The sequence below is a fragment of the Mixophyes fleayi genome, chromosome 1 (genome assembly GCF_038048845.1).
Source record: "Mixophyes fleayi isolate aMixFle1 chromosome 1, aMixFle1.hap1, whole genome shotgun sequence".
NCBI classification, from domain to species: Eukaryota; Metazoa; Chordata; class Amphibia; order Anura; family Limnodynastidae; genus Mixophyes; species Mixophyes fleayi.
The window spans coordinates 219,595,195-219,610,136 of record NC_134402.1 but is presented as its reverse complement, the minus strand read 5'-3'; the positions used below and the strand labels follow the sequence as shown (position 1 = coordinate 219,610,136).

The 14,942-nt window shown below is 37.1% G+C and overlaps 1 protein-coding gene across 4 annotated transcripts in view; it reads left to right on the top strand.

Annotated features, from left to right (window-relative positions):
- LOC142150063 (kelch-like ECH-associated protein 1A) overlaps positions 1-14,031 on the top strand; it is an 83,539-nt gene extending 69,508 nt beyond the window's left edge. For 3 of the 4 annotated variants that reach the window (XM_075205325.1, XM_075205317.1, XM_075205312.1), the window contains 3 exons: positions 420-625; positions 10,965-11,141; positions 11,848-14,031. In XM_075205325.1, coding sequence (XP_075061426.1) covers positions 420-625; positions 10,965-11,141; positions 11,848-12,011 — 547 coding nt within the window. In that variant the 3' untranslated portion in view covers positions 12,012-14,031. The remainder of the gene's footprint in view (positions 1-419; positions 626-10,964; positions 11,142-11,847) is intronic. The other variant, XM_075205331.1, reaches the window with a different exon arrangement.
- Positions 14,032-14,942: the final 911 nt, after the last annotated feature.

Sequence of the window (14,942 nt, the reverse complement as noted above, 5' to 3'; positions counted from 1 at the left end):
AACTTCATTGATACAAAAGACAAGAAGAAGGCAATGGATTTAGTAGTAAAATAAAAATGGAAACAAGAAATTTGGTTGTGTTCATTTCTGATAAGCAAGCTTTTCAATAGTGCCAGTGTCTTTATTTGCTATTAGCATTTATGTGTGGAACTACAAGTACAAGTGGACCTTGGCTGCCATGGCAGGCCTGAACTTGGGGTTGAGGTTATCCCCAGTGCTATTCAGGAAGGGCTTTTTTTCTTTGAGAGGTGAAGTTCTTCTCCAAGAACTGAGTGTTAGGTGCCATCAGAATGATACAAGTAAATATTTCCTATCCAATATTTCCGTTCCTGGGCACATAAATTAGCAATATGTGTGTAGACTTGGTTGGTTTATTTCTGCCCTGGCTCTTTAGTGATGCACACTGCTCAATACTCTAGGTACGATCCTGAAGTCAACCAGTGGACAGCTGTAGCTTCCATGAATGTTGCGCGTATTGGGGCTGGAATAACATCATGTTGTGGGCTTTTGTATGCAGTTGGTGGATTCGATGGAGATAACCGATTGAACACTGTGGAATGCTATCATCCTGATGAGAACCACTGGCATCCCAGGGCACCGATGCAAACCATACGAAGTGGGGCAGGTAGGCACATGCCAATATAGGCTATCAGATGTAAAATTTGTGCACTTATGAAGGAAATTAATATTGTTTAATAAATTTTGCCCCGATGAGGGCGCTTTGTGCGACAAAATCGTTTTCATGCTTGTATACAACAAATATTAGGTGCAGTGCAGATTCATTGTTCTGCTATATGTACATTACTACTTGAAACTGGGGCTTACAAGGTATACAGATACATTTTAATATCTATGCTTCCTGTTTACTTAATAGATGTGCCTGCCACACTCTAAGCATTAAAGACTAGAAATGTATGAGCATCCAGAAATTCTATTGACATTGTTTTAGCCTTAATTTGTTCTCAGATATAGCCTTGCTTGGTTTTTGTTTGAGACGTATAAGCATAGTTAATTGGTTATTGATATTTGGGCAATGTATTACACTTTTTTGAATTGCAGATACAGTTCAGAAGGGCATTCCAAAGCCTCTGTGCTCACTACATCATATATATTGTGAATGTGGTTAATATGGTAGTCATATGACTCTCTGGAAACTCTGCAGAATTATAAATCACTAAAAACTGCCAAGGAGTGGCATATGGACAACCAACTTCCCCTAAGGACCACAGTTACTGTGTCTGATAACTATATTCCATGAGTATAACTAATATACCTTCTTGGTGCTATGGAATAAGTTTTCTATAGTGGGTAATTCAAGGATGGCATGTCTCTGTGTCTATGCTAGTAAAAATAAAAGGTGTAAACAGTATTTTAATTAATAACTTTACTACATGCAGGTTAAAATAAACACAGTGGGCCTGATTCATTAAGGAATATAAATCCCATTGTGTGCCCTATTTTGCATGAAATTGCTCTGCACATGCTCAGAAATGCCAGTGAACAGATGGAAGTGCATGTAATTCAGCTGTGAACACAAATTAAACTTTTGCCAGCCTAAAGTTTGAGGGATGGAACAGGTTTGGGAAGGGGCTTATACACGTAGGCAATGTACAGTATGGGTGTACCAAAGTCGAGAATGCGCACATTCATCCAATTCAAGCACTGGGGTTCTCTGAGGTACATTATTTTTAGCTATATCACTTGCGCTAGCTACAGGAAAGGTGTAAATGCTGATTGATAGTGGTGACGGTTGCATATATATGCTAGAACTTGAGTTTACAATTAAAAGCAACTGTAAAAGTGCATTTTATGTACAGTAGGCATTAATATAATTTAATATATTAGTATAGTCATTGTAACTGGATCACTTATAAATAACTTCTGCTATAAATTTATTTAAAGGAAATAGCGCAGGGCGTTTATTTATATAATTGCACATGCACGTATTTTTGATATTGTGCATATTTTTGTAAGGGAAATCTTTCATTTCTGAGACCAGGGGGAGAAAATTCATTTTTTTCTGTTTTAACCTTTCAAGAGGAAATGCCTTATTTCTGATGTATATATCTGATACAATAAGCCTTTGTTTAGAAAGCCTTTTGTATATCTTGGTGTAAGGAAATTTCTTGTTTGGTGTTTGCAACTTTTCTTAGGGAATTCTCTTCTTGGAGAAAATGTGTATTCTGCAAGTGTTGGAAGAAAGCACTGATGCGAATCTCATGCTACTTAGACTTTTTTTGTGTGAAGGTCATAGGAAGATGTATTAGACTTGCTGTCAGGTGTCCACTGTGTCCAAATTAAGATGCAGGATATCACAGCAAGGTTTTAAGATATCACAGATAAGCGTAAACATTGTTAACTTTGCAATGCATATAAATCTATGTTTTGGTAAACAGGTTACATCCTGATTCTAATAATAGCCTGTAAGGCTGTGTCGAAAACCGTATAAAAAGGGAGCCCTTGTAAACTGAAATGTATCATTCTGATGTTCCATCTGACCTAATCATTGATACCTTTAATCAGTGGAACTGTCCTTGAGCAACATCACTCTCTGCTTCAAGATCCTGCTTGACAACTTCTTCAATATTGCTGTAATCCTGTGACCTACAGATTAGACGCAGAAGGAACGTGGTTCTGTGCGGCATAAAGGAGTCCAGTGATGGCAGCAGGCTCCGTTATTATGGTAATACTAAGCCGGATTTCAGCTCGCAGCTCCAGAAGCTGCAAGCTGAAATCCAGCATGAAAGGTACCGTAATAACGGTATTAACGTGCACTATTACCATAATGACATGTAACACAACAATTGAATATGCCCCCTTTGTGTGCTACATGAAAAAACAGCCAATATTTAACTAATGTAACATAGTAACATACGTAGTTGATGAAGTTGAAAAAATACATCAGTACATAAAGTTCAACTTATTTTGGATCTCCTGTGATCCCTCACTTATATTTGAAATTGATCCAGATGAAGCAACCACTAATCTGTAAAAATCCCTCAAGACCCAATATTGCAGTCCTATTTTTTCTAGAGATGAGCGCACTCGGATTTCTGAAATCCGAGCCCACCCGAACGTTGCCGATCCGAGCCGGATCCGAGACAGATCCGGGTATTCCCGCCAATTGCAAAACTGAAAGCGAGGCTCTGAGTCATAATCCCGATGTCAGATCTCGCGATACCCGGATCCTATAAATTCCCCGCTAGTCGCCGCCATTTTCACTCGAGCATTGATCAGGGTAGAGGGACGGTGTGTTAGGTGGTCCTCTGTCCTGCTATATCTCGTGCTGTTCAGTTCTGTGCTGTGCTCTGTGTTCTGCTCAGTCCAGTGGTGCTGTGTCCTGTGCTCTGTTCTTCTGAGTTCAGTGGTGCTGCTGGGTCCTGTGCTGTGTCCTGTTCAGTCCAGTGGTGCTGTGTCCTGTGCTCTGTCCTTCTGAGTTCAGTGGTGCTGCTGGGTCCTGTGCTGTGTCCTGTTCAGTCCAGTGGTGCTGTGTCCTGTGCTCTGTCCTTCTAAGGGCATTGTTATTTCCCCATTATTCCCAAGTTATAAAAAATTTCAAAAAAAGTAATTATAAAAAAAAAAAAAAAATATCCCAAAACAATCCTGCAGTATAAGTCCTTTGGTACTGCTATATTACAAAGTTCACTGATTCAGCAGTATAAGTCTAGTGGTACTGCTATATTACAAAGTTCACTGATTTTGCAGTATAAGTCCATTGGTACTGCTATATTACAAAGTTCCCTCATTCTGCAGTATAAGTCCATTGGTACTGCAATATTACAAAGTTCACTCATTCTGCAGTATAAGTCCAGTGGTACTGCAATATTACAAAGTTCACTGATTCTGCAGTATAAGTCCAGTGGTACTGCTGTATAACTCCAGTCCAGTGGTACTCTCCTGTGCCGCAGATAATTTGTAAAAGCTTTGCCGAGTGTGTGTAGTTATGTATCACAGGTTTTAAGAAGAGGCACAACACTGACAACCTGTTAGAGAAACTGAGGGAAATAATCTCTCTGTGGCTCACCCCACTTAGACTCTCCTGGGGATTTGAATAACTGTCATTTCTATTACTACATTAATTGTTTGTGCAGTCACAAAAAAGAGGAACTGTGCCCTTAACTGCTATGTTGGTTTTAGACGTCCATCCGGTGTCCGCCATCTGTGCACTGGAATTCAGACCAGTTGAGGGTTTTATTATTATATTGTGGCCCCGGTACCAAATTGGGTTTCGGGCCCACTCCACTACGCAGTCCAGATACTTGTTTGGTGGAATTCAGACCAGTTGAGGGATTTTTTATTATATTGTGGGGACCACTCCACTACGCAGTCCAGATACTTGTTTGGTGGAATTCAGAACAATTGTTTTTTTTTATTATATTGTGGGGACCACTCCACTACGCAGTCCACATACTTTTTTGGTGGAATTCAGACCAGTTGAGGGTTTTTTATTATATTGTGGGGACCACTCCACTACGCAGTCCAGATACTTTTTTGGTGGAATTCAGACCAGCTGAGGGATTTTTTATTATATTGTGGAGACCACTCCACTACGCCGTCCAGATACTTTTTTGGTGGAATTCAGACCAGTTGAGTGTTTTTTTATATTGTGGGGACCACTCCACTACGCAGTCCAGATACTTTTTTGGTGGAATTCAGACCAGTTGAGTGTTTTTTTATATTGTGGGGACCACTCCACTACGCAGTCCAGATACTTGTTTGGTGGAATTCAGAACAATTGTTTTTTTTTATTATATTGTGGGGACCACTCCACTACGCAGTCCACATACTTTTTTGGTGGAATTCAGACCAGTTGAGGGTTTTTTATTATATTGTGGGGACCACTCCACTACGCAGTCCAGATACTTTTTTGGTGGAATTCAGACCAGCTGAGGGATTTTTTATTATATTGTGGAGACCACTCCACTACGCAGTCCAGATACTTTTTTGGTGGAATTCAGACCAGTTGAGTGTTTTTTTATATTGTGGGGACCACTCCACTACGCAGTCCAGATACTTTTTTGGTGGAATTCAGACCAGTTGAGTGTTTTTTTATATTGTGGGGACCACTCCACTACGCAGTCCAGATACTTTTTTGGTGGAATTCAGACCAGTTGAGGGTGATATATTGTGGCCCCGGTACTAAATTGGGTACCGGGACCACTCCACTATGCAGTCCAGAAAGCTACCTCGGTGAAACAATATTGGGAGGTGTTCAGGTGTTCAGAATAGACTGGAAATTAGTGGAAATGATTGTTATTGAATGTTATTGAGGTTAATAATAGCGTTGGAGTGAAAATAAGCCCAAAAACTTGATTTTGGAACTTTTTATGCTTTTTTCAAAATAAATCCGAATCCAAAACCTTAAATCCGAACCAAAACCTTTCGACAGGTGTTTTGCGAAACAAATCTGAACCCAAAACATCAAGCAAATCCGAACCCAAAACACAAAACACGAGACACCAAAAGTGGCCGGTGCACATCCCTAATTTTTTCCCATATACCCATTACTATCCTTCATTTTAATTAACGGTTGTATCCCTTGATACACTTTTCCACAAAAAAATTGTCTAACCCTTTCTTAAACATATCTATTAAATCTGCCATCACAACCTTCCCTGGCAGTGAATTTCATATCCTGACTGCTCTTACTTTAAAGAACCCCTTCCTTTGCTGTTTGTGAAACTTCCTTTCCTATAACCTTAGGGGGTGACTGCATGTCCTGTGTATAGTCCTTGGGGTAAAAAGTTACCATGAAAGTTCTCTGTATTGACCCTTAATGTATTAGTAAATGTGCAAAATAATAAACTAATTTGCATCCCTTGCATTGTAACATGGTTTTGTCCAGAAGAAAACTTACTAATTTTTTTGCCTTACTTTTCCTAATGAATCAGGCCCATTGTATTTAATTTTTTTTTTCTGTTTTCTGTGCGCTATGATGAGACTTGATATTGCACATATTCATTGTGCATAATCTGCAGTTCTGTCTGTGTGCATATGACAAATACCGCATAGCCAGAGCATACTTATACCCGCATACAAATGTAATTGTTTCTTGAGATCCGCTTGTTGAAGACCGGCATGACGAATTTTGCCCAATATATGCAATATTGCAAAAATGAGGAATATTATGCAGCACTCTCCCAGTTAAACATAAGTGTGTCTAAATGACATTAAATATAACATATCATATGTGGCAAAATAACATGCAATCTATTAGATATAAAAGTCATTAAAAATCTTCTTAAAATATCTCCATATATTGTGCAGACATCAAGAAAATAAGGATGATTTTTCTTCTACAGCATCACTTGTCCCATTTGTAATTGCACTTACGGTTAGATGGTAGATATTCAGCAGGTAGTAAAACTCTTTATTTTCTCTGCATGTTTTCTCCAAATTAAATCTTCATTTCCAAAGGCTGATGATCAGATGGGATATTTTCTTCCACCTGTCTACAGCTGAAGGGAATCACCACTCCAATAAACCCCCCATGGAGAAAAAAAAGAGAATAAAAGAAGAAGAAACTAGTGCATAACATTTTGATATTTATTGTTAAAAACATAAAAAATATTTAGATTACTGTGTACTGGCACTTAGGAGCCCTTTAGCTGCACTCCTTTAAGCGCTAAATCTCAGTAATAAATCATAACCTGTGTATACAATTATTACAATCATTTTGTATGAAAAGTCTATAGCCTTGGCGTTGGGTGTTTTTTATATCTTTTGTTTTATCCTTACACTAAATGGAAATTCAATTTCCCCCGATAATACTGCAGTGCTAAATCTTTTACCGTTAATACGGTAATTTTCACTCAGATTTTTGCCCATGGTTCAGGGAGCCACAAGCAAAAAGCCAGTGCTGAAATTACCGTATTAACGGTGATTATGCGCACTATTACCGTAATATCGGTAATAGTGCACAGACCACGTTACTTTTTACAGTAACGCGGCCAATTTAATTCCCCCCCTAAGAAACAGTACAGTTGAAAAAATCCTTTTGATATAAGATAGTTCTTTACAAAAATAGCAACACAAGTCAACGAAGATAATGGTACAATATGATACACTCACATGTCCGATGTGGGGGCTGCAGCCTTTGTTGAAATTCTGGAAAATGCTGATTGCTGGTTCAATAACATTTAGATGTACCTCCAGAATTTGTGTTGTAAAGTGCTACTTTTTCAAACTTCCTTAATAATCTTTATAAGATCAGTGACTGGTATGCGTATATATTCTAATGGGTTTCATCCCTCCAGAGGGGGACTTCCTTAGGGAAAAGAATTATTAGTGCATGTATATGGGAAGGGGAGTTTTTTCAACTCTCCTCCTCATGCAAATTCACTCCTGGTTATAGGTTGCGTCTGATTGGTTGTGAATCTAGGACATTTCCAATTCGGCAATAATACATGTGCAATGGTGTTATAGTTATAACAATTTGTTACATTTATAACCATATTTACAACAACATTTGTGCCCTAGTCCTCATGTTCAAAGGAAATAGTGTTTTCCATACTCCATTCTTGTAAAAAGAGTCTGAAAGTAATTTTGACACTAGGATAGGAATGTTTGTAGGCTATTATGCAGAGACTAAGTTTATGTGATAGTGGATATTACTGACTATCTATATGAAGTATCAACATGAGTTGTACCATCCTTATGGTATACCAAATAATGGAGCACATAAGGGACAGACTTACAATGTGACCCTTGTAGTTCAATAAATGGGACATGGTTACCCGTAATTAGATATCATTTTTTATATACATAAATACTTTCTATTTATAATCTTGAATAGAGTTTACCAGTGATTACTTTTAAGGTTGACACTCCGTTCTTTGTGGATAAACGGAGCCAGCGCTACTCATTCCCACTTTATAATCTGGTAAGAGGTGCTCTCTACATTGGGGCACATATAATATAATAGCCCATTCTGTAGGCCAGGAAGCCTTCCAGGATAGCCAGTCAATGTCATTTCCTTGGGTTACCCTGCAAATCTGTCCTTACCAACCCACCTTTTTGCAAGACACTCAAAAATCCCCCTCTTCTTAACCATCTTCAGTGAGGGGTGTATCGGGCACCAAATTCCCCCAATATGGAATAGATATATCAGCCAGCCCCATTCCAAGGGCTTTGAATATTTTGTGAAGAAGGCTAGGTTACCCCCATTACATATTCATAACATCCCACCCTTTTCCAGGGACAATAAGTAAGCCCCCATCACCACACCTATGCTATGACAAACATTGACTTCAACACTTTTTGGTTATTATATCCATCATATATGCAGTATATAGGTATATATATATATATATATATATATATATATATATATATATATATATTTGTCTTCTTTTTGTGTATAAATAAGTATATCTAATTTCTCTTCTCTTTTATTCATTTTGAAATATGACAGATGTACAATTGTACATTGTAAACATTATATATATATATATATATATATATATATATATATATATATATATATATATATTTATTTATTTTTGAAATATGACAGATATACAGTTTTACATTGTAAACATACTTGTGCAGTTTAGCATACCAAAACTCTTGACTCATGACTCCTAACTGGGGGGGATGGGTCAGGTGTTCTGTGGGAGATAAAGGGAGCGTACCCTTTGATTACATATGTCCAGAAGCACTGCACATAACGCTGCTATGTTGTGAACACACTGATGCATTTTTTCTATGTCATATTTCCTTGTATGAATGACTAATGAGTTTATGTAAATGTTTCTTGGCAGTGCACAAGCATTGACTCCTTTTCACCACCCATTTTCCTTTGTATTTCTACACCTAGATAAATAATGGCAATACTGACAAGTGCAGAAAATAGCTGCGTTTTGGGGAGGACACTGTGTATAGTTAGCGTGTACAATGTGTATGAGATAAAGGAAATAGATAAATGTAGCAGGCAATGCTGTAGCACTGGTTACACAACTTTTTAGCAAATGCAGTGAGCATTCGAGGGTATAATTATATTTTGGCTACCAATAGTCACAATGAACATCCATAGATGTTTTCACCTAATATAATCCAGGAAGAATAAGTGTCTGTAAGTGCTTTTAATATTACTGTAAACATATGACATTTGCCTGATTCTCCAGTGGGTGTGTTAATTACTCGCAGAAGTTTGATAGAATCAGAAATGATTTGCAAATTTGCCAATAGCAATTCTGTCTTTTCGCCCATCTCTATTAAAGCTGCACTACCATCTAAGAAACAATTTTCCTAAAGTGACCCCTTTCAGTCTCTCTGCTGTTCTGTAATACAAAAGCAGCAAATATGAGCCGTAATCCAACACAGGTGTTTTTCTTTAAATAGCAAATTAAGAATCTTATAAACATGCATTTGACAGTAATTTTTCTGAGCTGTCCAACTGCAAATCATTATCTCCTTTTCAAAATCTCTCTGGAGACCAGACAAGTATGGCTTCCAGTCACCCCCCACAGACGGACTCTGGTTATTGTTAAAAATGGTAAATGATAGCTGTGAGTATACAAGTGCTTTTATAACTCTACTGACACCAGGATTATGGTACAATATGAAATTTTTATGAGGTCAATGGATGAGAACTATACAACATGAGACCCCAGATCTTTTTTTCACTATCTGAAATAATGGACACACATCAGCTTAACTATATGTCCCCAATAGTTTGGAATACTGGCATAGTGGAACATTAACCAGCTGATTGCCAGTCTTTTCTGGTGCCCCTCTTATAAAAACTATGCTCTAATATAACTAACTTATGCCTTACCTAATTTAACAATAATGTCCTATGTTAAAACCAACTAACATAACCAACGTTATAGTAATACTAACCTATGTAATGCTAAAAAACTAATCTATCTATATTATACATGCTTAATAAAATAAACTATCTACACAGCCATCTCAAGGTATGCATTCACACTGACTATCAAGTTTCTTCTTGTAGCCTGCCACATGCATTTTTTCATGGGATTGCTGCATTCATTTTGGAAACCATTATTAAATGTCTGTGGAGAGGGTCTGTGAGCGGGAGGACCAATCAGATGCCGCAAACAACGTGGGGTAGATAGGAGAAAGATGGGCACACACATAGGGGAAGGTAGGTGATGAGTGGATCAGGAATCAGAGGCTGTATGCAGTAAGGTAGCTAGTCCCGGGGAGGGAACAGGGACTAGGAACCATGCAGTGCCCTGAGAGAGCAGAGGCGGAACTAGTTCCCTGTAGAGTGGTCCCATTATGTCCAGGGGCACCAGGGCACCGCACCTTCTGCACCATTGGTAGTTCCGCACTGCCTGAGAACCACTCATTACTGGCTAATTGGAACCCCCACACTAAGTACATACCTGACATGCTCATCTTAAGTTTTTTTTTTAACTTACAAGACGATATATTTCTTTGACAAACTGTAAATATTTTCACTAAAACACAGATGACATTATACACTTGTTTTATTTAGCTGCTTCAAAATAATTTTAAGTATGTCCATCTAAATTCAATTTATAGTAAAATTTAGAAAAACATATTGTCTCTGCCATCTGTGTACAGTTGTTAATATCTGAGCTTTTAAGTGTACACTTACATTTAGTATATTCGGTTCATGTTTTTTCCACTTACAATATTTTGTGTCACATTGTTATTTGTTTCAATGTTTTGTGTCTTGAATTGATAGTTTCCTTGACATTGTAAATCTAGAATTAACATGCAATTGGTTATTGAGTATGACATACTTGTGGCTTACCAGTGTAACATAGATTTGTCATCGAAATAATGATATGAAATAATAAACTGGTATATCTAATATAATAATAATGTCAATATCATGGTTTGTCTGTGTAAAATTATGCCTGGACTTATGGAAATAAATGTTTTTGTACTATAATTATGTACTATAATTATGTTTATGTGAACACTTTATAAAAATACAAAAATAATAATGTTATTTCCCATCACAGGAGTTGTATCTCTTGACAATTATATATATGCTGTAGGAGGGTATGATGGCACAAATCAGCTAAGCTCTGTAGAACGATACAATACAGATGGAGATTACTGGGAGCCTCTTGCACCAATGAAACACAAAAGGAGTGCACATGGGCTAGCTCACCACCAAGGAAAAATTTATGCACTTGGTAAGTTTTCAGATCCTAGACTTTGACATTTGACTTCCTCTATGCCCAGTTAAAAAATAGATAACATAATCGACAGAAGGAAACTGTCTGATGAAATACTTTCTACAGTAGATGGATATATATGAAATGTCCATACATATTCTTGGGGTGCATATTTCATTCATCTCCATTCTGGAAGTAGAAAATTTCAGTGATGAATTTCTGTTGCAGACTTTCCAACAGCTATCTAACCAGTCAGGGCAAATTGGAATGTAAAGCTTAGTGCAGTGGAAGGTTGTCTATGCAGCTAAATGGACAGCTTGCCCAGTAAACTGCAGCAACAATCTTCTGCTATAATTCTCCTCGGAGAAGCATTAGGTACAGGTGTTAGTAACTATTGTACTCGGGAACTCACAAGTAACCCTACTGTTTTACCACTACCAGTAAGGTGTTTTTGTGTATGTATATGTGTGTGTATGTGGGGAGGGGGTTCTTTTTGTTTTCTTGAATTCTCTGTTAACTGTAATGCATTTATAATAGTGGCATGCACTGTTGCTATCATTTCATATTTCCGGATAATTACATTAATGAGGACATATAAGAAAAACAACTGTCCTTTATAAGTAGCCCTATAAAAGTATGTTGTCATTGCCAGTTAATGTTGTATTTAATAAACAGCTATTGAAGGTTGCCACGTAAATTCATGTGCATGTGCTTGTCCTCACAGGTGGTTTTAATGCAGACGGCTTTCTCTCCTCTGTGGAATGTTACTGTCCAGAAAGTAATGAGTGGATAGAAGTGACGGAGATGCCAGCAGGTTGCAGTGGCATGGGTGTAGCAGTGACCATGGAGCCATGTCCAAACAGTGTTGAGGATTGCGAAGAAAGCTGATTAATACAATTGTGGCATTCTATGTGTCAAATTCATTAGCTGCTCATTTTGGATCAACATGAAGGATGATGGTTTAAATAATTGAAACTTTAAATTGAGAATTGTACTAAGGTGTAAATAAGACTTGTGACCTTCTGCAATAAGCATTTTGTTAAATTATTTTTAGCTACACAGAACTAAATGTTTATTGATATGAGTGGACTATTTCAAGAAGGATACTATTAATATAATGTATTATAGAATATGTAACAGAATATGGCATCTATCAGAATGGTATGTCTTTCTAGAGCTTATGGGCCTGAGTCATTAAAGAGAGTAAAGCATAAAAAAGGAATCACTTTGCACCTGGGCAAAACCATGTTGTATTGGAGGGGGAGGTAAATTTATAATGTGGGGACAGATTTATAGTTGGGGTAGGACAAGTCCTAGATCAACTTCAAATTTCAGAATAAAAATAAAGCTATCAAGTATTTGTGTGCTAGATGAAAAAACAGCCAGTATTTAACTTATGTGCAAAATAATAAACAGATTTGCAGCCCTTGCATTGTAACATGGTTTTTTTCAGGAGAATATTTACTCCTTTTTTTGCCTTAGTTTCCATAATGTCTCAGGCCCTATGTGTTTAATGTATACAATCCAGGTCTGTGATTAATAAACAAATGGAGATGAGAGAGATATGTTTATATGTGGGGAAATCTACAGTAGCACAATATTATTTTTTCACGCTGTATTAAACTTCCAATACGTGCCCAACCAGTATAAGTATAATATAATCTAGTATGTCATTAGTGACATCATGGTAAAAGCAAATGCTAAACATGTAAATATTTGTCCAATAAGCTTGTCCCGTTTATCACCAGTTTGCTGGGTTACCGCTCCCTGCTTCATAGTTTTCTTTTGCCTAGTAGTGAGTTGAGACCTTCAAAATAAACTGAGAATGAGTTTACGTGGAAGAAAGCTTCATGCACCACAAGTAATAACTACTTGTATGTTTTAAAACTGGGTATGAACCCTTAAAATCATGATAAATGTTTATGTAATTCAGTAGTAAATGTGTCAGCACAGACAAAGGATGTACAGAGGGTGTACAGGATTACTGCATGATTTCTTATACCCCCGTAATACTCACTTTGTTCTAGATTTATTCTTATAAAAGGTGCTTAGTGATGCCATTATACTGAACTTGCATATTGTAGCAAACAACACAGATAATAAGAATATTAAAATATACTTTCTATTACAAAACATTTTCCAATAACCATATATATAACCATATAATTTACTGCTGAAGTTGCCATATTTTTTTATATAGTTTTCTGTAAAAAAAAGTGGTGTATTGTCATTTATAATACATGCTGTATGTTCATTGAGTTGTAACAGTGTTTCAAATACTGATAACAACATTGATTATCTATTGTAACCTATATCACTACTACTTGAATATTCTTATAATGTAATCTACAATAGACTAAACACTATTGCCGCTGTTGCAAAAAGGACACAGACATTACATTACATTTCTTGTTAAGTGGTAAATATAAAGCACCAACTTGCATTTAAACTGTAAGTATATTTATTAGCAGCAGTGCTGGGGAGAAAGAATTGACGCTGATCTGTCAACATGAGTCTGTTTCTTACATGGTTTAGTCATTATAACCTGGAACAATTGATTGTGATGAGAAATAATTTTTAGCATTGTTTCAATGTTGTAATAAGTAAGTGGAAGTTGTTTTCAGCATATCTGTAGCATGTTATTTAAACTTCTACCTCTGATTCAATCTATGGCCTGTATTTGAGATAACATCTCAACTATTGCCATGGTGGATTATCTGCAATATTGATGTCTTTAACAAACACAAACACCTATTTTGTAAATTGTTGTAATTTAGATCTGAAAACATACAAAATCTCATAATGTAATTATAGTTGTGATAATGGGCTGTAAAAACATATGTATAAAAATGTAATTACTGTACAGTGAGGTACACTTGTAAATATGTATTAAACTGTGGATTATTCATTTTGTCATGCTTTTGATATTAATGCTGACAGGTTTGTGGTCATAAGGTTTATATTTATTGACTTTTCAAATTACTGGTTTATTATTTTAATGATACCTTTATATCAAGCAGACTTCTCACATTTATTTGACCATAATAGCATATTGATCTAATAAACTGACATAGTGGCAGCTATTAATTTATGAACACACATGTTCATGACAATTGACTACGGTATTTTCTGACATATTCTCTCTGCTTTAAAAAAAATAATAAGTCCAAATATAAATATGTATTAGTAAATCCATACTTGTGTACGTTCACACAGTGCAGTCCGGGAGAGGGGCATGACCGGAGGGCGGGAGGGAGCGGGAGAATCGCGTCATTTTGGCCCCGCTCCCGTGACGAATACGTCTTTTTGTCGCGGTGCCAAAATGACGCGATTCACTGCGAATCGCGTTATTTTGGCCCAGGAATTGCGGGATGCGGGAGACTTGCCTACTCTCCTAGAAGTCCGGGAGACTGACCCGAATTTCGTGAGTCTCCCGTACATTCTGGGAGAGTTGGCAAGTATGAGTAAATCCAATTTGTAATTTGTAATCCCTAAAATGTACTACTTAGGCAAGCTGCCTGAGTTGGAACAAGCAGGGGAGGCCACCTTCAGGCCTTTTGAGGTCTGTCATCCTGACCTTTCCTGTTTTGCCAGAGGCTCCAATGAGAGCTGTGTTTGCCTGGTCCACCACCTTGTGAGTGGCAAGTGGCTGCTCTGAGAGTTGAAAAAAGAAAAGTAGTGAAATAAATAGCCCTAGTAAAGAAGAGATACAGGAGAAACAATATTTTAATTAAGGCCCATACCCACTGGCAGTTTTTAAATGTGTTTTAATACTGTTTTTAACTCTAGTCACATGCATGGTAATAGGTGTAAGAATAG